Here is a 23697-nt window from a genome sequence, read left to right on the forward strand (position 1 = left end):
TTTAAACACTGCTTGGCCCATTTCTGTTCATGTATGTAGCACCCCAAGGAGCGCTTACCGGGAAGATTCTAGCCTACGTCCATCCTGGGTCAGAGCTTCATCGCATCTGCCGGGGAGAGGGGAGCATGGTGCATGGCGTCTGCTCCAGAGAGCAGAGCTGTCGAGTCTGAGCTCACTTCCTCTTCCTCCCAGCATTCTATTCTGTTTACTCCACCCACCTAAGGGGTAGCCTATCAAATGGGCCAAGGCAGTTTGTTTATTGACAAATGACCTTCCTGCATCAGCTTCCAGATCCCAGCCTGTGAGAAGGCTTTCCTGACCACCCCATTGAACTCAGCAACCTCTCCCCTTACCTGTACGTCCCCCAAGAACTGACCACTTCTAGGCAATTTTGTATCCACCCATGGTTATCCTGTCCCACTAGATGCCAATGACCCCTCAGATGCCACAACCATGTCTTGTTGATGAGAATAAAATCTCTTCTGTATATGGTAGAGCCTAACACATAGATAGATACTCAGTGTCTGTAGGAGGCTTGCTCTGGCCAGATTCACCGAGGTGATATTGTCCATCTGGATAGCGTGTGTGAAGGATATATGTAGTTAAGTAAATGTCCTTACTTCTACCTCGTTGTCTCTCTTCAATAAAACACCCAGCTCCGGCCTACAGCAACCTGTGAGCCCAGGCGCCCCCTCCTGCCTCTGGATCCCCAGTCAGAACTTCACAGGAGGCCTTGGGTTTCCCACCATGCAATGCTGTGTACTTCTGCCTCTCTTACACTTGAATCCCAATAGCTGAGGCTCTTGAGTTACCTCACCTCACATGCCTGCCCCTCCTCCACTCCCATTTATTTCTCTTTCATTCAAGGTCAAAGTCCTTGGCTCTGTAACGTCCTGGTGTACTTAAGTCTTGTTATGAATGGGACCCTCATACCTGCCATTTAGCTGGCTGCCAGGAGAGTCTAGAAAAGAAAAGAACAAACACAGTCAAAACTCCAGTATAATCAGTCCGCTTTCACTGCTGGAGCCTTTCTGTTAGTGAAACTCAAGATGTTATTTCTTTACCTCTAGGAATATTGCAGGGCTTTCCCATAAGACCCCACTCCTCCCTGAGGAGATACTGGAAGCGAATGCTTGCTGCAGGGGCAGGGATCATGACCCTTAGTGGCATAGTCTCTGGCGAGATGTCTGTGCTTGAGTGAATACGCCCTCCATCCTTGCTCATGTGAGCAACTCTGATTAAATACGGTGAGCCATGCAAACAAATGGAAAAGGCACGGACACAGGAGGGAAGAGAAGAGGGCCCCATGGGAGGGGAGAGAGGATACGAGAATATGATCCAAGTACAGTGTATGTATGCAGATAAATAGGGCTTTCCCATCAAGGCAGGCAGCGAGAGAAATCAGCCAGAGTATAGAGCGCTGTGAGGCGTGGGGTGAGATAGCGCGAGAGCTGGACTCACAAGAGCAGAAGTGTCCGGTGGGTGTGAGCGAACCCATCTGAAACAGGTTCTGGGTGGAGGGAGAAAAGGTGTGAGGAAAAGATGAGCGTGAGAGACGGCTCCAGACGGCAGAAGTCTTAAGTCCTCACCAGGAGTACAGAGGACTGGGTCTGGGCAACCCTTTGCCCCATGGTTAATTCTGAACAGTCCAAGAATAATCTGATATGAGTATATTCTTTTCATTCTTTCAAATAGTGCAACTCGAAAGATGTTCAGGAATTTCCTAGATCAGGATTTCATTTTTTTAAAGATTTGTCAATGTAACTCAAAGCCAGATTCATCTACACAGTGAGTTCCAGGATAGCCAGGACTGCACGGAGAGATCTTGTTTCAAAAAAAAAATCAAACAAACAAAGAAAAACAAAGCAAAAAAAAAAAAAAAAAACCAAAAAAGCAAACAACAACAACAAAAAACCCTTGCTTATATTTTATGTGAGACTGTTTGCCTGCGTGTATGTATGTGCACAGTGTGTTTACCTGGGCCTGTGGAGACCAGAAAAGTGCATCAGATCCCCTGAAACTGGAGTTACAGGCATTTGTGTGCCACCATGTGAGTGCTGGGAACCAAACCCAGGTCCTCTGCAAAAGCAGCCAGAACCCTTTGCCACTGAACCAACTCTTCAGCCCCCAGTCGATTCTCTTTTCTTTATAATTTTCCAGGAGGTGTTTCCAACCACACCATGGAACAGTGCTTACTTGCCCAGATGCCCTCATTGGCTTTCAGTGGTTCTGAAAGCCTCCTACGGTTTCTAAAGTTCAGTACTGCAGGGCCATTGGAGAGCCATCTCGATGCAGAGAACCTTACCATCCCTAGAAACCGACACTGAGCTTAATCCCACCGGCTTTCATCTTCTTGTACCTATTACAAATGCAAACACATTCCTTTAACTCAGGCAACAGGGATGGGATGGGGTGGAGTTGGACACATTAGGAATAGCATTAGTTAGGGTTGTCCGGCGTACCTGAGTGACTCAGTCTAAAATTATGTTATAACTTCGCAGCAAACATGCTTCAAGGCAGCTGGCAGGAAATTAAAACAAAAGTTAAGTTGAAGGGGAAATAATTTCATCAAAATTGGGGCTTTTGCATGATATAATGAGATAGTCATAGTAAATAAGCTGATACGTCTTCTTATGGGTTTAGGGATTCAAGGAAATAGCATTAAAATACAGACTCAGAGTAAGTAGGGGTCTACCATAAGCAATGTGGGTGGTAGAATTCTTGTCTCGGAGGGTTCGGCTTTGACCAGCGTGATTAGACATGAGCGCCTCTTGCTTGTCATGAAGAAAGAGATGAGGAAGCGCATCTTTTTTCTTTTTTTTAAAGGAACTTTCCCACGGTGCCCCAGTACTTTTTCTTTTCCCCTCCTCCTCCTTCATCTGCGAGAAACCCCGTGCTTCATTTTGTGCTGCAACAGGGCAATCAAGACTTAGGTTGTTCATAAAAAGAAGAGCACAGACCTATTTCTGCGTGTTTGTGTGTTGCTGTCTCGTTTTCCATGATTCAATCACAGAGTGGGCCCACAGTGCAGAACACAGAGCTTGCTTTCCCTGCTGACAAACGCACAGAGGAGCATGACAGCGTTTTCCTCGGCAGCTGACCCACTGGCTCTGACACTTGCTCTTGGCTCTCTTTTCGTTCAAAGAACACTTACTTTTCTATTAGGTTAAGGATGCGTCTTATGTTACCAAAAACGGTGAGTCAGACCAGCTTCGGGAATCCATAGCTGGCTATTCTCTCAGTCTGCTAAGATTACAGGAGGAAGGGCTGGCAAGTACACACACGTCTCACACGTGATGAAGGGGGCAGGGCGACAAAGTGAAGGTCAGAGTTCCCTGGTGCCTAGGAAGTATGGTCTGGTCAGAGCGGGAAGGGTCTCTGCTCCTTCAGGTTCTGGAGGCCCCTGTATCACGTTCACCGAGAGTGTTAACTGTCAATTTCACAGGCTCTCCATGCGCCCCTGAGCAAGCTTGTGCGGAATTATCTTTACCACATCAGTTGATGAGGGAAGACCCACCTTAGCTATGGGTAGGAACATTTCTCAGGCAGGGAATCCTGGGCTGAATAAAGAAGAAGTAAGCATGTATGTATTTCTCTCTCCCTCTGCTTCCTGATTGCAAATGCAATGTAAGAGAAGCTTAAAGTCCTGCTGTCTCTACTCTGCCCACCACCAACCCCCCATGACTTCCTGTACCTTCTAACTCCTTTTTAAAGGTGTTTTGCCACACAGCAGAAGGAGGGGGAAAAGCTAAGACACTATCTATATCCCGTAGGCTGTGATGGTCTCAGTACAATCCTCCTGTTGACATTTGAGGGAAAATAAGAGCACACTTGACAAGCTCAGCTCTTTGGTCCGGCTGCTTCCAGAAAAGCAGAGAGGTGTGGGTGTGCACAGACTCTAGTACCAAAGACTGGAGGCTTCAAGGACACTTCCTGAAGACCTGAGGATGGCAGATTCTGGTCCCCGTGGTGCCGCGTGCTCTGAGTTCTAAGCAGAAACCAGATCTTAAGACCCACATCTGGAAATGCCTGAGCTCTGTTTGCCTTTATCGTTCAAGGTTACGCCCAAGTTCTGTATACCTACATGATTTCTGTGCAGTTAGTTTTAAATGTCAACTTACCGTATCCTAGAATCATCTGAGAGAAAAACCTCGATTAAGGAGTTGGTGGGCTAGATCAGATTGCCATGGGCATGTCTGTGGGGGACTATCTCGACCAACAGCTGGCGATGGTCCTGGACTATGAGAAAGCAGAGTGTAAGGCAATCGGCAAGCCGGTTAGCGAGCAGCATTCTTCGTAGATCTTGTCCACCCTGTGAATTTAATTCCTTCGCTGGAGGGGATGCTGAGTGGAATAGCAAGCAGTCTTGTCTTCAAATCCCTGCCCTGACTTTCCTCGGGGGTGAGCTGCCACCCGGAATTAGGAGTTGAGTGAGCCCTTACCTGCCCTAAGTTGTTTGGGGATCTCAGCAACAGAAAAATGTAAGAAGGACCACTTCATAGTACACAGGAAGATCACTTACTGACCGTTGTGTTAGTCTTCACCAACAGACAACAGGTGCTCCTCTCACCTTCCACATAGGGGTCTTTTGTCTGTAAGGACTCAAGTAATAGAACCCTGAGATAGGCAATTATTGCTATAGGAACTGTAATAAATAAATCGTATGTAATCAGATTTTTCTCCCTCATGCAAGAATGTGGCTAGAAAGCCAAGAACTCCCCTCAGCCTACTGAAAGATTTGCATGAGCAGGCCCCATGCTCTGCTAGTGGGCATAGAGAACTGTGGGCTCTGGAGTGTCAGAATAATGACGCTTTCCTGTGAAAACCAAGCGCGTCTATTTCCTTTCAAAGCCGTGCCTTTAATTACGGAGGAGCTGGCCAGCAGATGAGGCAGTGTCACCCTCAAGTACGCAGAGGTTACATGCATGCAGCATCTTGCTTAAAAAAATCCTCCCATTCAACGACTTTTCATGTGCCCGCCAATAAAGAGGGGCCGTTTCCTTTTCAGCGTTGGGTCTCAGTGACTCGATGTCAGCTTTTTCAGCTGCCGCAGCTGGGAAATTCAGGTGGATTCCAAACTGTGATTAGAGAGATCAGAGCTGAGTTAAAAGAAGTCAAACAACGGGAGGGAAGAACGCTCCGTGTGCACACAGAGAAGCAGCATGCAAAGATAAATTGCATCTGCCTGTGACCGTATTGGCACCTGTCATAAAGCTATGAATTTGCTAGGAATGGGTAAAGGTCATTTGGAGAAAAAAAACCTTCTCTTTCTATTGCCAAAGGCAGTGAAGAAAAAGGCACCTGTAGGACTCATTCCCATGGGGGAAATAATGTTACTAAATGATATTGAAAATTTAAAAATATGAAAAGCAAGAATGAAATGATATGTAATATCTAGGTGAGCTCAGATAATGGGGATTGGTCTGAATTGATGCAGAGATGGATCAAGGGTTGTCAAATTGTTCCCTCCCTCTGACTGTACATCTTTTTGAGTTCTGACTATGTTTTCTTTGATGGAGAAAATGATAGGTTTGAAAATACACTGTGAAAGGCATCCACAGATCAAGCCCCACTAGTCTTTCTGATTCAGGAGCATATAACTGTCAGGTCAAAAGCAATTCCTGTATGCAACCTTAATCTAACAAATGATTAGACCCAATCCCGGTGCTTTGAAATGCCTTTGGTTGTTGTGATCAAGCACGGTATTATTTTAAGCAGGTTTTTCTCATCCCTGTGTTTCTGAAAAGGTGTATGCTGCAGGAATTTTCATTGAAGCCACCCATGGTATCCATTTCTTTTTAATGCTTCCCTGGGGTGGACTTTTGTTCACTAGACAGTATTTTCCCGTATACCCTTACTCATTTAAGAATAAGGCTTGACCAAAAACAATACCTAAGTTGAAGATCCATCTCTTTGGTGTCTGCGTCTCACAGTTTGGCTTCTGCTTGGAATGGATGTTCATGTCCCTGGTGTTAATGCTGGCATCCCTTTTTCCTTCCCCAGAGCCAGGCAAGCTCCTTGCCTTCCACTTAGAATCTGAGGGAGGACTTACAGCCTCGCACACTCCTTATCAGAGTACTAGAGAAGGGGGGGTCAGCATGGAGCAGTGGAGAAAGAGAGTAAGATCAAGATAGAGGGTTGGGAGTATAACGGAAATACCGATTCAAACATTTGCTTTCAAAAGAAATGGCCAGACAGCATCGTCCCTGAAATGGCCTCCCAGTGGCCTCCCATTCTCTCTTTAACAAGGGAACCTGTTATCATAAGCCCCAGCCGCTGTCAAATGCACACACATTCTGCGGGAGTCAGCCTTGCCACGGTGACACTGCTCTATCTGAGGAGAGCTCACCTCCTCCTTGACATTTCTCATTGCTCACCTCCACCTGCCCCTGCCCTCCTCACTTCTTAAGCCTTGATGTTCCTGGGATTCGGCTCCCTCCCTTTCCCTTCTCCTGTCTGCCATCTCAGAAACAGGCAAACCTTTGCTGACCACTTAAGAGTCTTTCCACTCTAGTCAAGGGCCCAAGGCTCTCTCCTGCCCGGCCATCCTGAATATCTAACTAGCGAAAGGATATAGCCACTTCCACACCCCACAAACAGCTCATATTCAACGTGCCCAAACTTGAACCCATCATTTGCCTGGCTGCCACCCACTGTAGCAATGAAACACAATCTTCTCCCTACATTCCTCTTCTCAGTGAATGAGTCCAACTTCTATCTGGGCACTAATCCAGATTCTGGATTTGGATTTAACTCTCTCTCTCCTCCCCTCCTTCTCCCTCCCTCTCTCTTCTACTACACACACACACACACACACATACACACATACGACATGTAATTAACCATCCACTTCATTAGATTCCTGATTGCTATGTTTGTCCCCACGGGTGGCGGCATGTCCACTCACAGCAATTTAGTTCAAGACTCGTTCTTATTGTCATACTGAGCACTGAGATTTCCCTGGTCTTAGGGCTGAAGCTGTGCCACCTCTAGCATACACAGAAACAGCGTCTGTTTGAGTTACCGTCTGAAATACTCCACAGCTCATGTCACTGCCCCGCTGGAAATGCTCTGGCCATGCTTCCCCGCATGGTGCTCCTGCCCCCTCCTGAGCTTCCTCACACCGTCTTACTGGACCTGCCCTGTTCACAGCTTTGCTGGTGTTTACAGTCCCTGAAGGCCTCGTTGTCCGTGCAGTGTTTCCTGGGAAATAACTCCCTTTCCTAAAACAGAAGTCCCCCCGCCCCCGTGTGTAATTTGGTAAAGAGCACGGGCTTTCAAAGAATTCAGATCAGAATCTCCCCCTGCTGAAGGACTTTGTGTGTGGATATTCATTGGATTTTGCATTGATTTTATGATAACTGTTATTTTTGTCCCTTTCGGAGATATCAGGGATTTAGCCAGGGAGCTCGGCATACTAGTCAAACTCCCTCTCCCTGAGCTGCCTCTACCAGCCTTTGTGCATTTAAAGATGAGAATAACCGAGGTACAAAAATGTGCGAACCTGCCTTGGGTTATTGATGAGGCAGCCACGGTTCTACGCGACACCTAGAATGTGCCTTCCGTTGATGGCCGTTCTACTAACGCTGTTATTTCCTCTTCTGTACACTGAACCCTCGCTCATCAAAATCCTGAAAAGCTGGAGATACCAGGCTTTCTCTTTCTATCACAACCTGCCTCCCCACCCCACCCACCCCACCCCCACGCCCGCGCCAGCAGCCAGGAGAGCTACCTTCCTCTCTTCCTCCTCCCCATCACCTAGGAGAGCTACCTTCCTCTATTCGTCTCCCCCCATCACCCAAGAAAGCTACCTTCCTCTCTTCTCAAGGCGAAGCCCCACTGTCCTAATTATTATAGCCCAAACCCCACCAGCCAAGTGTTAAATGTTCCATCACCTCTCCACATTGCAGCATCAGATACCAAGCTTCCAACCCATGATTCTTTAGGGCATAACCATGATACCAACTAAATCTCTACTCAGAGACAGCACCAGACACCACAGGGTAGGGACTTTGACCCACAGGCTTCTTCCAACCCCAGATGACAATCACAAGCCTGAGGCCATGTCCTATGTTTGAGGTGACCTGACTCTGAGCTGGGGTTGGAGAGTTGGCTAGTGCAGCTTATTAGAACATATTTACCAACATATTATAGAGGCAGTTACCAAGGGTGCGGATGTGCAACCTGGAAGGGGATTCTCAGAAGGAGGTGGAGGTGAAAGGCCCTGGCCTTCTCTGGGCATGCCAACCTCTAGGAATCCCCACAGTGTCTGCAGCCTGAATGCTCTCCAAAACCTGGCTGTCTGGGTTTTACGAACCCTTCATTTTTAATATGGAATTTATTAAATAACTAGCCATGTATGCCCATCAAGACAGCAGCCCCTCCCCTCTTCCTGGAGGTCTGGCGGGGATCAGCTGTATCTTATCAAATCATAGCATCAGGCCTACATCTACTGATAATTGGTTATTTGCCCCAATTTGAATTCTAACTTTTATAGACATTGTCACGTTTGACATCTACTGAGTTGAAATTTTTATCCTCACTATAAGGAGGGGAAACTGAGGCAGAGAGGGGTTACACAGTGCTGCGTATCCGTCGCCTGTCTTGTAGGAAGTAGAATAAAGACTTGAATCCAGTCCCTGTTACCTCACTACATAAATTGCCTCCAAAGGCGTTAGAGGGCACAAAATGATACTTTCACTGTTTACTGAGATACTTAAAAAGGCATAATAACAAGAAGTGTAACTGCAAGGTCAGTAAGCGCACAAGGGAAGCCAAACGTTGATACAGTGACTGATCATGTGTGCTCCGGGAGAGAGCGTGTCATCGCCACTCTCATGGTGGGCCTTGTCATGTGTCACCTGTGCGTGTCCGGGTGCCCTGCTCTGCCACTCTCTACCTTAATCCCTTGACAGGATCTCTCTCTGAATCTGGAGCTGGTGGATTTTCTTTAGCTCATCTGGCAGCCAGAAAACCCCAACCCTTGTCCTGTCTCCGCCCCTTACAACACCTTGCTCACAGATGTGCTCAGACACACCTGGCTTTTAAACACGTGCTGGGGATTGAAACTCAGGTCTTCAGGCTTGTGCAAGCTCCTTCCCACAGGCATCTCCTCAGCCCAGGAGTGAGTTTGGAGCTGGGGTTGGATGCTAGCGAACCAAACACACCCATCAGGTCTGATGACGGGAACAGACAGCAGTGCAGAGATCTAGGCAGGGCTGGGGGCGATGAGGCATTTTATCCTCTAGAAATGCAGCCGGTGGCTATAATGCTAATTGCAAAGTAGGTCCAATGGAGAAATGTGTGTTCGTGGTATGTGAGTCCGTGTCCCAGTGGCCTCAGTCCCCAGTTCCCAAGGTGGCAACTGTTACGTGCTTGTGTGTTGGGAGTTGTCTCAGTTTATCACAGTCCTGTGTTGTGTTTAAAAGTCAAATACAGTAAGCAGCTAGGGACTTCTGAGAGTTAAGATTCCTGAGTTGAAGCTGTATCTTCTGGTATGTTAGGCAGACAGAGCTGCACACAGTGACGAGTTTTACTTTAAGGAATGGTGCAGAATGAAGGCCAAGGAGAAAGTGCATGTTCCTCCTCAGAACCTTGGTGGGGAAGGGCTGGATGACGCGCTTGTGTAGAGACAGCGTCTGAGAGCTCAGCGGCTTCAGGTGAACTTCACTCATCTTCACAGTCCCAGGTCTCTGCTTTCACAGAGAACTGGTTCCATTTTTGCTTGTTAAAAAGATTTATTTTGCAATATAGGTGGTTTTTAAATTTTCTTTCCTTCCTCTTCAACGAAGCTGGCCACACGTGAAGAAGTAGAATTTGTCAGGTAGAGCCATCACCTCCACCCTGTAATCACCAGACTGAGCAGGTTAGCGTGTTGCCGTAAGACAGCATTCCAAAGAATACTTCTAATACAGGCAATGTTGGAGGTTCACCATCTTTCACTGATTGTCACTTAAATCATCAAGAAACACTTCCCATAAGTGTATGGCAATCATAGAGTTTAAGTTGAAAAACTTTTCACTTCTCAGAAACCAAGGGGGAATTTTCTATCTGCTCATAGGTCTCATTTTCTGGTATAGAAGGTCTTAATTGTCTGAAGTACAGATTTGGGATCTTTGTTTGTTTGTTTCAAATATAACAAAATACCTTTTCAAACCTCCTCATGTTTCATAGAACCAATTAGGCGGTCTCCACTCCGGTGTGCCTTTGATGTGAAGGTGAGCACGGACTATAGGGCTGCGGTTCTCTGCAGAGCTTCTGCAGTGTGGATGCCACAGTTACTCACACTGGCATTCAGAAAAGAGGAAACACAACAACACTCTCCACTGAACCTGGAGACGGTTGCTAGAAAAAAAAGTATTTCTCCCAAACTTTCAAAAGATGACAACATCAATGCCAAGGACATCAAAGGCAGTGTTAGGTGCTTTCAGGGACTTTGCCAACCTACCTTCTGAACACGTCTTAGCGTTCCTATGAGATTGAGGTAAAGATGAGCCTGACCCGGCAGGGACGTCTTAAAAGGTCTCATCCTGCCTCTGTATCCAGGTGATTGCACACAAACCAGCTCGCCCGTGGCAGTCCTTAGTTGTCCAAACATGATTCCCACAGAAGTTTCATTTCCAGATTGTTCTTCTGCTCTGAGGGGAGAATGGGTGGAGATTTACTCTCAAGACCTCCCGTGAATACCGTGAAGAGATGTGGAGACGACAGAGGGCCCTGTTGAGTCGCTGTTGTGCTGAACTGACCTCATTCTTGATTAAGAAGGTCCTTCCTTCATAAAAGCTGTGGAAGAGTGGGGATAAATTGAAAAGATGAAAAAGAAACCAAAAAAATGCATGTGTTTAGCTTTTTAGTTTTTGTTTATACTATAAAAAGTTTAATTTGAATGTAATTGTTGGCTTGTTTACATCCCTGTTGGAGTTAGGAAAAGTGTGTTGCAAAGAGCAGGAGCCCTTCTTAAAGTGACTCTGGGGACGAAAGGTAAAGGTGTGTATGTGACAAGTATTAAAGAGTAAATAGTAGGGGATGGCGGTGAACCCCCTAAACATCGGAAGCAGCAAAACTCTTGGGGCCTCAGTCTGCTCTCTCCTCCTGCCTCTCCTGCTGGGCCAGTTCCGTTCTCCTACATCCTACATGAATAGGGCATGCTTCCTGTGTGTCGCTGAAGATGACTCCAGTCAGGATACCAGCTGTCTTAGTCACCGTTCCAGTGCTCTGAAGAGACACCCCGGCCATGGCAACTCTTAGAAAGGAAAGCATTTAATTGGGCCTTTTTCACAGTTTCAGGGGCTTAGGCCATTATCATCATGGCAGGGAGTGTGGTAGCAGTTAGCTGCGGTGCTGGAAAAGCTGCTAACAGCTACGTCCTGATCTGTAGGCACGGGCTTTTGAAATCTCAAAGCAGTGAACACTTCCTCCAACAAGGTCACACCTCCTAATCTACCCCGTTGTGACTAAGTATTCAAATATATGAGCCTTTGGGGGCCATTCTTCAAAACCACCAGAGCAGCCAAGGCTCTCATTTCAAATATTCACAGCTCTAGGGCAGGGGGAGCCTTGTTTCCATCATCCATTGCTAGAGGAGTAGTTCAAACATTCGATCTGAGCCTACAGTACACCTTGGCACTGTCTACTGGGGCTGCTTCAATGAAATGGTCTAGATTAGCACCTTTTACTCAGGAATGTGGGGATGTGGTTAGCAAAGGCGGAGATAATTAGGGGCAGCCCATGCCAATCTGTTTTATAGGTAATATGTGTCAATGCAGAAAAACAGAAAATCTTGACAATTAGAAGATACAAAAATGAAAAAAAAACGCCTTCCACCACCAGAACATCCGTCAGCATCTCAAAGCCTCTTAGAAACATCTTTGTTTGCTTTATACACTGTTCGTGTTCTCAAATTTATTTGAGTCACGTTAAAGATAATATGCAGTGGTTTATAAAAGACAACATGGCCTTTAAGACTTTCCCTCAAGTTATTTTATAACATGGGAGACAAACTTTAAAAATGGAAGCTAATTAATAAAGTTATTTAAAATTATAAGTATTGTCAAGGAAATAGCCAAGTAATTGCAGACAGGCAGGAGTAACAATCTTCAGATGGAGAGATCATAAGAAAGACCTCCACTGGATCCACCCTCGGAGGAAAGGAAAGGAAAGGAAAGGAAAGGAAAGGAAAGAGAGCTAGAGCTGGCCATGGCAAGAGCACAGAGCCCTGGAAGGAGGTGCACACCAGAGGGAAGGAGCCATATGCAAGGTTCCTACAATGAAATAATTGTTTTGGAATTAGAGAGAGAGAGAGAGAGAGAGAGAGAGAGAGAGAGAGAGAGAGAGAGAGAGAGAGAGGAAATAGAAGGGGAAGGGAGAGACAACAGGAGAGGAAAAGGGGAGGGGAGAAGAACAAGGTGAGGGAGGAGAAAAAGAATATGGTTGCGGTTGGGTATGTTGGGTCTGAATAGGACACACTTTTTGTTGCTGCGTGGACAACACAGGTCCAGAAGAGGTGAGCCAGAAGGTCAGAGTTCAGAACGCACTGAAAGCAGAGAGCATCTGAAAACGGAGAAGAGTGGCTTAGAACCAGAAGCTGGGAAGGGAAAGGACTTCTGATACCTATCTAAGTCCGCTGAGCCTCTAAAGGTAACGAAGGCTGGCATGAAGTTGCGGGAGGATTTGACTTTGCTTTGTGAGCAGATGGAGCTCGTCAGTAGTTATGCTACCGCCCCAAATGATGAACAGACAATGTGGATGCTCTCTGACCCAGCAGACAACAGCTCTCCACCTGGACAAGCAATGGTATCAGTCAGCAAGGCTTACAGAAGCTGGTTTTCTTCGTGAGCACAGGCAGAGAATTGAGAGACATAGGTGGCCCGCACTAACTAGTCAAGTGCCCAGACCACTGGCTGCCTAATCAGACAAATCACCAGGCAGTCCGTGAGCATTTCCCTGGGCTACAGATGGGATGGGCTTTGAGGCCATGAGAAGCTGCTCTTCTGTTGACTTTTGAAATCAGAGTTAAGTGAAAAATTCACATACCCGAACCAGATGCCAAGAACAATACAAGACAGAAAGTGCTAAAATCATCAAAGCAGAGCCAAAGAATACGGGAAAAGCAGGAGACTATGAGCTAGCCTTCCAGAGAGCTCTGGAGCTGGACCCTCCAAGTGAAGTGGGAGAGAGAAGCCTCTTGATTAATGATGTTTAATGCGCTGCGCGTTCTGCTGAGAGGGACATTTCGAGCAGTAGGAGCAGAGCCAGCATTTCAGACATAGCATTTACTTTGGATCCACTTCGATATATTTTGGGCAAAAAGTGAGTCATGGATAAAGTATTTCATGCACAAAGTAGTTATTCTTTTTTTTCTTCAGGATTTTATAGAATATTATGTTCTTTTCTGTGTTTGACACGGCAGGCCCATCTCTGAAAGGCTCCTGTAGGTCTTTGTGATGATTATAGGGACAATTGGGGATGAGTAAAGATATCAATATCATGGAATGAATAGGGAATGACATTATTTAGTGTAGTTGTCTATATAGGAAAAATACCTACTTTGAATTTCTTAAAATTAATCTTAAAGTTAGGATACAATATAGTGAGTTTCATTATGATATTTTTACATATATACACATACATGAATAAATATGTATACATGTATGTATATACTGAAATCACATCTTAAGAATAAACAAAGAATTTTCAACTTTATCTTGGAATTTATAAAGAATGCCCATTGTGTTGAAGTGATGAAGTCTGTCAGAGTCTGAGTCACGCGGAGCAAAGTTATGGACAGAATTTTCAGGCACATCTAGTATACGTCCTCACCCAGTCTACCAACGGCAGAGCCCCCAACCAACAAAGGCCCCACAATTTTTCTTAAAGGAGTGTACATCTGCCTAAAATTCACACCGGAAGTGTGCCCTGTTGCTCTGCAGCTCCAGCGTGTTCCACCCAGCATGGAGTCAGTCAGGATGAGCCTTGCATGCCAGTCTGGAACCGTCTCATGGGGACATCTACCCTGAGTCCGTCGCCGCCTTGTTCCTGCTCCTTCAGTTTTGCTTCACGTTGCTGCTGTTTGGCTTCTTCATGGCTGCAGTTCTCAGGGCTTCACATTCACATGAAGGCATGATCACACCAACGCCAGTGGGCTGTGCGTCAGCATGGCAGAGCGCCCCACAAGCTACAGACCTTTTGCTCTTGTTTGGCTGCTGAGTGGCTGAAAGGATCCACTGTCCTGGGGACTGAGACAAAAACTTCAACTATTTCAGGAAGCAGTTCAGCCACAGCAAGCGTCATGGCAGCTCCATGCTCAGGAAAATGGGGCTAAGGCTTACTTAAAGAGCTCACAATCAGGTCAGACATATTCGATCCAGCAACACTTAGTCACAGAGAAGTCCAGATTTCTACAGTGCCGAAACAGAGAGGGAGCTGTTTTGTTTTGTTGTGGCTATCCTGGAGCTCACTCTGTAGACCAGGCTGGCCTTGACCTCACAGAGCTCCGCCTACCTCTGCCCCCAGAGTACTGAGATTAGAGGCACGTGCCACCACCATCCCGCTGAAAGGAAGCTTTTTAATGTCTTTGGGAAAGGTCTCAATCTCCAGGTTCTTCTCTCTTTCAATGATTTTCATGGTTGATGATAGAATTGGAAGTGACCCTTCTAAGAGGAAGTGAGAACCAGGGAGGAATTACTCTCAATTTCTAGAGTTGTAATGAGCTCAAAGGATTTATTCCAAGATCCCAAACATACCTATAAGAACCAGTGAGAAGTCACACGTGACCTTTTGGGTTGGTCTCTGTCTGGATCGTCTCTAATTTCTAGCATCAATCCCATCTCTAATGGACTGTGAGGAAAACTCACATATGGTGGGATCCAGGCAAGTGTGTGCGCACACACACACACACACACATCTCCAGGCAGCTACAGATTTGGTTCCTGCATGTTTGCCTGATTGAGAGGGACAGGAATGTACTTGGGGGGACGCAGGGGGGAGACTGTGGCCTATGGGCTGAATTGTTACCTTTGTGAGGTACATTCCTTATTTCTAGGGCAGCAATGGAGACAAAGGGTGCATTTAGTTTGTGGGACAGGATGGGGGCAGGGGAAGAAACAGAAACCAGAGGATTGTGCAACTGTTGTGCTTTCAAAGCCCTCCAGGAAGTTTATGTTTCAAGGCCTTTGGAGACTAGAAGCACAGCTGTTTCAAACAGCGCTGTTTACCGATGGGTCACAGTCTTCCACACATGCCCTCTGCACTTCCACCTCAGCCCCGGAAGACAGGTCACTGTTGGTAGACTCTGCCTGGCCTAAGCACGCTTGTGCCCACCCCAGCAGAGACCATCTGTCTCAAAAGACAAGGGTTGTTCAGAGGGAAGACTGAGCAAGGACTGGGGTGAAGAGCAGAGGGCTGCTGGATCTCAGCAGAAGTCAGGATTCCCTGAGGAATGTAAACCAGACTCACTGCGGAAGGCCACACCCCAGGGAAGCCCTCCGGTTGACCAGCCGGGGTGTGCGTTTAGTACAGAACCTCACAAATCAGCACAGCAAATTGGGTTTCTTGTGAAAAGTTCAAGACGCTCTTTGGTTCTTACATAGTAAGGAAGAGTAAAGGAGCAGGTGCTGCAAGGGTTGGAGGACGGTGTCTTCTGTCTCCAGCCTGGTCAGCCGCAGCATCTCCTGGAAACCCAGAGCGATATGATAAGAGGAGGCTCGGAGCTCTCTCTGTGTACTTAACACATCTTCTTTACTGATGGAGTGGCCTCTTGTCTCACTTCTCTCTTAAACTGGAGCTTCAGGCCGACATCAAGAAATTTCTCTATCAACCTCAAACCAGTGTCACCATTTTCTCCCTGACATCCATCCTCAGGGGTCCTGGATGTCCTTGCCCATGCCCTGGACATGGTGTCCATCTTCCTAGTGCTCTTTCTTCTTGGCTGCCTCACCGCTGCGTCCAGAACAATTTAGACGAGACGCAGTAAAAGCTGAAAGAGAACTAGGTGTATGTCAGCGATCAAGAGGCAGAGTGCTGGGGCCAGGTTGGCCTGTGCTGGCGCGCTGCTTTGCGGCATCGGTGTATTCTGTTTGCGAAGGGAGTCTTCCGTAGAACAGTGACTCAATTTCAGAACCAGCTGTCAGTGCCTGGCCCTTCAGTGGATGTGGGTGACATTTACTTCTGAGAGCAAGGTCTGCCCTGGAAGCACTTGGTTGGCTTCCTAGTTTCGTTGCTGACTAGGCCGTGTGCGATCTAGAATTGGTACTCAGCTCTTACCTTCTTATCTAGAAAACGCAGGAAGGGTAAAGTACCGAAAGAACACTTGAAAGAGTTACTTTGAAGAATCAGAAAGCTGTAAGAATCATTTACCCAGGTGAAGTGCTTGCTTAGCTCAACGTCTGGTGCAGGCAGCCTGAATAAATGACCGTTGATGCAACTACTTCCAGAAAGAACCAGATAGCTTCTCCTGCGCTTGTTTCTGTGCTCCTGGTAGCCTACAGAGAGAGGGCAGGCTGCACCCTGCAGTGTGCACAGCTGAGGGGGGAGGCGGGGAGTGCATGGAGCAAGAGAAGAATCTGGCAGAACAAGTTTTCAGTGGTTTTTGTTTTTTCAAAGTAATAGAAAATAAATCAAAGGTGAAAACGCAAACCTGGAAAAAGAATGGATTCTATTGTTCCTTACTGGATAAAAGACTCTTCAAATGCTGTTCATTCTGATACAAAACCTAAGCAACATGGCTGACTCTCCAGGCCGGCCGACCTCTTCTCTACCCTAGATACTGGCTGCCTTGGGCTTCTGCTTAATGTGGGGCTGTCTCCCATTGTGAGAAAAGAAGGCAGACAGCAGAAAAGGCTGGGGAAGCCCTGCCCTTGGCTTCAATTTGCTCGTCCCTGATGGGACATCAAGACTCTGGAGGGACAGGGTTAGAGCACTTGGCTAGTAGCAGTAGCCTCACTCATACTAACTTGAGCAGACAAGAAGACTCTCTAAAGATGCCACCATGTCTCAACGATGCAGAGACCCTCTCTGCTCTGCTTCCATGCTCTAGAGCTTGCTTCTGTGCTCCTGGTAGCCCACAGAGAGAGGGCAGGCCCTCTGCAACAGCTCCCAGCCAGACTAGTGGATCTGGTCTCATTTCCCCCAAGTCTACAGTCTCAATGGACGATTGACTGGCCCAGCATGGGTCAAGTTGCTTTCCTGTTAGCAGTCAGCGACAAGCCAGGCAGTGCACAGGGTCAGCCAGGGCAGACCTTGATGAGCCCGGTAGCAAGGGACACAGTTCATAGTTCAGGGGACTGATCAGTCCTGTTCTGCATCCCACCCATCCCCAATTCAGCCCCATTTTACCTACATTCTAAGGTGGCTCTATACTCGCTGCCACGTGAGCCTTGAGCCTAGACCAGCTTTCTGAAATATAACATGATGGAAATGGTGGGCTTTAGACCCAAGTAGACCTACCACTTACTAGTTCTGTGACCTGGAAGAGTGAATTTATCCCTGTGAGCCTTGGTTTTCTTTTTCTTTCTTTCTTTTTTTTTTTTTTTTTTATTTTCGGGACAGGGTTTCTCTGTAGCTTTTGGTTCCTGTCCTGGAACTAGCTCTTGTAGACCAGGCTGACCTCGAACTCGCAGAGATCCGCCTGTCTCTGCCTCCCGAGTGCTGGGATTAAAGGTGTTCGCCACCACCCGGCGAGCCTTGGTTTTCTTATCTATAATGCACACCTAATGTATACTTAATGTTCAGTCAGGCCAATGCCCAGAATAAAGCCATCATGTTTAAAACCCCTGGCACATACGGTATATATAGTTCTGTGAGTTTCCTTGGCTTGATTCCGAAGTCTTCAAGAGGGCAAGGGGGTGTCTATAAATAAGAAGGAAGGGAGAGAAGTGCTATAAGTTTCTGAAAAGCATTTTAACTTTGACTTCTCTGCAGTTATCCTGAGCACACATTAAATAATTTAGGTCTGTGAGCAGAGTCATGGAAGCCACACTATGGTGGGTACAGCTCTTGTTTTAGAGACAAACCAGTTGTTTGTTCAGGAAACCAGTGACAAATGCTTTATCTTCTTAAAACATTTATTGGTTTTGCTCCATGGTCCTCCAACCTTGTTCCATGGATGTGAGGGTCCCAGCCTTCAGTCTGTTCACCGGGTAAGGGAATGAAGTGATTTGGCATTGTGACTGCACAGACATGTTACTTTGGGGAGACACGTACAACACAATGAGCTGTTGCCTTTTCCTATAAGCTATAGTTTATGAAATTACTACAGTGAGCACTGTGCCAATTTTTCATAAGTTATCTAGATCCTCCCTATGAAAACGTTTTTAGGCTGAAAAACTGAGACTCAGACAAGCGAGTTGCGTGGTGACAACATTGGAAAGTAAGTGTGATTCGGTCTGCCCCCAGCACTTTTTCTTATACCTTGGTTTTGCTGCAAGGTTTAGTGGCTGTGGTGTCTGAATGAGGTTGCCCCATATCGACTTATATGCTTGAATGCTTGGTCCCCAGTTAGTGGAGCTATTCCGGAAGAATTAGGAGGGGTGGCCTTGTTGGAGGAGGTGTGTCACTAGGGGTGGGCTTTGAAGTTTCTACAGTCCATGCAGGTCCAGTGTCATTCGCTCCCTTCCCACTGCCTACAGAGAAGGATGCAAAGCTCTCGGCTACTGCCCCACTACCATGTATGCTGGCTTCCCACCATGATGACAGTATAATAACCACTCTGAAAGTGTCAGCAAACCCCCAAATAAATGCTTTCTTTTATAGGAGTTGTAGTTGCTGTGGTGTCTCTTCACAGCTGAAGAACACTAACACAGCAGAAGAAGAAAAAAAGTCTCATTTAATAAATGCGTCACCATGTGGCATTGCCCCTTCCAGCATGAAGGAGCCCAGGGTGTGAGCACCCAGACATCCTAGGTCTTAATGAGGAAGGAAGATCTGGGAACAGCATGGGTGCGGCAACAGGCTGAGTCCAGACAATAACTCTTCTTGTCAAGTAGCCCAATACAGCCCTAAATGCAAAGTCATGGGATTAGAGAAAGAAAATCCATGAATGATTTTCAGGAGGTCTCCTTGGACCTGAGGAATATTCTAACTTATTTAGAAGATAGCAAATAGGGTAAGGTTGAACTTGGGGGAATATAAACTGAAGCTAGAAATTTTGTACTTCCTTAAACTGATTGGTATTTCCCAACTTGGTCAAAGTGTGAATATTTAGAGTATATAGCTGCCTAGGCTAGTGGTGCATGTGGGAGAGATATTTCTCTTGATTCCAGTAAGAAAAAAGCATGCTTAGGAATAACTCCTCATGTGATAGAAGAATCCTTTCTCCTATTAACCTGTGTGTCAATCATGGGGATTTGGGGGACCTCTAAACTACTTTCATTTTTTTCTGTGTTTCTTGTGTAGGCAGGAACTACAACTCAGGCAGTAGACTGTTTGCCTAATATTCATAAAACCATAGCCCCACAAAAGCTGGGTATGGCGGTGCACACCTGTAATCCCAGCTATTTGGTAGGCCAAAGCAGGAAGATCAGAAGTTCAAGGGTATCCTCAGCTACATAGCAGGTTTGAGACCAACCTGGAATAAATGAGGTCCTGCTTCTAAAAACCAAAATAAAGGGTTTTTTTTTTTTTAGTTAAAGGTTTAAATATTGAGCATAGAAGCTGGAAAGTAATGTTTTTTAAAAATAAAGTACAGCATTGCACTTGGTAAAATTGAACCGAAATCTTAAACATGTCTGTTTTATGTCCTTTCTGTCTTTCAGCTCCAGGGCTCCTTGAAAAGAAAACAAATAATCAACCTGTCTCCTGCCAACAGCAAGAGGCCCAATGGCTTTGTCAACAACTCCTTCCTAGATATCAAAAGGATCAGGGTTGGAGAGAACCTTTCCACAGGTCAGGGGACCCTCCCAGTAAATAATGGACAAAGTCATATGATGCCAGGACCCTTGACCATGAGCCAAGCACCCCTGAGAAAGACGAATGCTCCGCCCCCTCCTTTGCAGTCTCCTAGCAACACCATGTTTAACATGGGCTTAAAGGAGGTGAAGAAAGAGCCTGGGGAGACCGTGTCTTGCAGTAAGCATGTGGACAGCCAAATGACGCAGGAGAGTCGGTTTGGAGATGACCCTGGAGAGCAACTGATGGACCCCGAACTGCAGGAACTGTTCAATGAGCTGACCAACATATCAGTGCCTCCCATGAGTGACCTGGAGCTGGAGAACATGATCAATGCCACTATTAAGCAGGACGACCCATTCAGCATTGACTTGGGTCAGCAGAGCCAGAGGAGTACACCTAGACCTTCCCTGCCCATGGAGAAGATGATTATCAAAAGCGAATATTCACCTGGTTTGACCCAGAGCACCTCAGGCTCTCCCCAGCTAAGGCCCCCATCAGCTGGCCCTGCATTCTCCTTGGCCAACTCTGCTCTCTCTACTTCATCACCAATCCCCACAATTCCCCAGAGTCAGCCTCAGCCTCAGACAGCAGCAGTAACAAATAGGGCTCTGCCGAGCTGGCAAGAAGTATCCCATGCCCAGCAGCTCAAGCAGATAGCTGCAAATCGTCAGCAGCATGCACGGATGCAGCAGCAGCAACAGCAGCAGACTCCTCCCAGCTGGCCAGCCCTGCCCTCCTCTGCTGCGCCATCCCCAGGGGCATTTGTGCAGGAAAGCATCCCCAGTCCTTCCTTTGGCCAACAGCCATTCAACCCACAGGGGTCATCTATGCCTGGGGTAGCCAGCAGCAGCAACCAGTCCAAAGCAGTGACCAACTATGCGTACAAGGCTAGCCCCTCAGCCCAGGCTGGACACCTGGATGTGCTTCTGCAGCAAAAGACTCAGGATCTCAGTCGAAGTTTTATTAACAACCCGCACTCAACCTTGGAGCCCCGACATGGCAACACCAAGCCTCTGTTCCATTTTAACTCAGACCAAGCAAACCAGCAGATGCCTTCTCTTTTGCCTTCCCAGAGCAAGCCTTCTCTCCTGCACTACACGCAGCAGCCGCAGCAGCCACAGCAGCAGCAACAACAACAGCAACAGCAAGGCTCGCTGGCAGCTCAACAACAGCAGCAACCACCACAGAGTTCATTGGTAGCTCAGCAGCAGCAGCAGCAACACCAACAGCAAGGCTCGATGGCAGCTCAGCAACAGCAGCAACCACCACAGAGTTCGTTGGTAGCTCAGCAGCAGCAGCAGCACCAACAGCAACAGCAAGGCTCCATGGCAGCTCAACAGCAGCAGCAGCAGCCGCAGCCGCAGCAGCAGCCACCATCCCAACCCACCCAACCTTTATCAAGCCAGTCTTTGCTAAGGTCACCCATGCCACTTCAGCAAAAGATCATGCTTCAGAAAATGCAGCCTCAGCCCATCGCAGGCCTGGGATATCAAGTCGCTCAACAGCACAGACAGGTAAGGGCTCTGGTACTCTACCCCAGAACTCTCACGGACAATTAATTTGGTTATTATAGGATACTCTTATGCTTATGGTGAAACACAATTAATACCAGAAACCCAGTGGTCCTCATGGGCTCACAAGACCTTGGTTCTCTCAGTATGTCTAGAGCAAGCATTGAAGTTTCCTTATACACTCTCATTGCTTTGGGGTTCTGTAATGATCAGCAATTCTTACAACTAAGGCTTTGGTGATATATCCAGTTGTCAATCGGTTCCTGATATGCTTGGTGTTCATTCATCCAACCAGAAAACCAGATTAATATGCACTGAACGCCACTACACAGAAGACACAGCGGTTAGGTTGAGCATTGGAATAAGGTTAGAGGTGATGCCGAGGGTGGTCACTGATGTGGCCAACTGTCGCATTCAATCCCAGCCTCTCCTACAAATCCCATGGGACTCAATGCTCCCTGTCTGCTCACCAGCCCGAAACTTCAGGCACCATCTAGAGACAGAGCCAAGCGCCTGAAACTATGGCTTTAATGCTGCATAGAAAAAGCAATGGCATGAGACCGCTAAGGTCTTCCCCAGAGAGTAGAAAGCAGGGATGGTTTCCATAAAGAATTATGCTTGGGTGGAGTGATAAGGGGTACAATAATCATAACTATAGCAAAATAAGGATCTAAAAAATAGAAATAAACCCAGAGTTGTCTTATGTCCTTTGGTTTTACATTAAATAAAGGCTTAATTCTACCCTGATAAACAGTGTCAAGAAATTGGCCACTCCTCCAGAAGACATTCTGGTGAATAATTGCTGACCACCAGGGAACGTGGTAGAGGAATCTCTTCCTGGATGGGATGGAAGGAGGGAGAGGGGGAGGAAGGAAAGAGTTTGAATATTGCATTGTCCATGTTGCTGGCAGATGTACGTTACCATAGGGCAGCAAGTTGCATGGCAGAGAATGGAAAACCACAGACTGCCAACTAGAGGAGTAAGATTTCAGCCCCAACCCCCCTCCGCTCTGTGTGTGTGTGTGTGTGTGTGTGTGTGTGTGTGTGTGCGCGCGCGGGCGCACATGCTTATGTTCTAATTATGAGTCGTGGAATAGTCTTGGGTGGACTTGTAAATATTTTACATTAGTATGACATAATAACCATATAATCCTTTTATAAAACAATTTTAGATAATTTTAAAATGTATTAGAGAACTTCCTTCCAATGCCACATGCAAGCATTTTGTCCTGGGTAAACTTGGGTTCAAATTCTCTCTTAACACTCCTTGTCACTTGCCACGCTCTCTCAGCTGCTCCTCAAGCTATGGTGGAATTGGAATAGGATCTGAGGATCTGCTGGGCTTGCATGGACAGTGGAACCAAGTGATTCCCAAACAAAACTACACAATAAGTGAGGATTATTTTCAGTCTGGTGTTAAATGCCTCAAATAATCAAAATACCTCCTTTAAGGAAGCAAGCACTCATGCAAAGCACGGGCCATGAAAGGACATGAATTCTAACATATAAACAGTTCTGCAGAGATAATAGACAGCTGCTGCCGCCTCTTCAGCTATCCACACTGTGACAGGTGCTTACAGGGCAATCTGTCAGACCTAGACATACAACCATTGAAACAACCAACGATGAGATAGTAATTAAATATTTGCACTGATAGCCTATAGGGAGACTGACTTCCATCCCTCGGGCTTGAAGTGCCTCATTTAACTCATAGAAGGGAGTTACTCTCATCTTACAATTCAGAGAACCGAGCCACAGACAGGCTCAACATTTTTCTAAACTCAGGTGATCAAAAGCAAGCTGGAAGTCCCATGGTCTATTTCAGAACCACTGAGTCCAGCCACGAGGAAATATGGCTCATGGGCAGGATTTGCTGGGATGAATGCCATAGTAGATCGTTATAAGGACTACCAAGAACCTATTTTTCTGATATTAATCATTAGTAAAATAATCTGCATAAAAACATTAAGTCTTCGGGGACAGAACATTTTTGACTTCTTTCCTTCAGAGCCATTAACAAAAGGATTTTTTAAAATCTGTCATCCTTTGAGCTTCCTGATGATAAAACTTGTGCAGCTAACAGGAGATATATATAAGGTGTCCCCACCAGCAGCATCCACCATCTTCTTCCTAGACCCACTGCTGGTGTTACCAACTGTGCACACACCTCTTTCCCCTCAGCTTTACATCCTTCCCAGGTTCCAGGGCCCAAGCCCACAGACGCATGCTGATAGACAAATCAGCAGCCATCTCTCAATGGCCAAGCCCATTGCCACATTTCTCAATGAGTGTGCCAAGAATA

At 46.7% G+C, this 23697-nt stretch overlaps 1 protein-coding gene across 1 annotated transcript in view; it reads left to right on the forward strand.

Annotated features, from left to right (window-relative positions):
• Maml2 (mastermind like transcriptional coactivator 2) overlaps positions 1 to 23697 on the forward strand; it is a 330279-nt gene that overhangs the window by 212853 nt on the left and 93729 nt on the right. The window contains exon 2 of the mRNA XM_057768038.1: positions 19749 to 21398. Within this exon, the coding sequence (XP_057624021.1) occupies positions 19749 to 21398 (1650 nt within the window). The remainder of the gene's footprint in view (positions 1 to 19748; positions 21399 to 23697) is intronic.

Source organism: Chionomys nivalis, chromosome 4, assembly GCF_950005125.1.
Source record: "Chionomys nivalis chromosome 4, mChiNiv1.1, whole genome shotgun sequence".
NCBI classification, from domain to species: Eukaryota; Metazoa; Chordata; class Mammalia; order Rodentia; family Cricetidae; genus Chionomys; species Chionomys nivalis.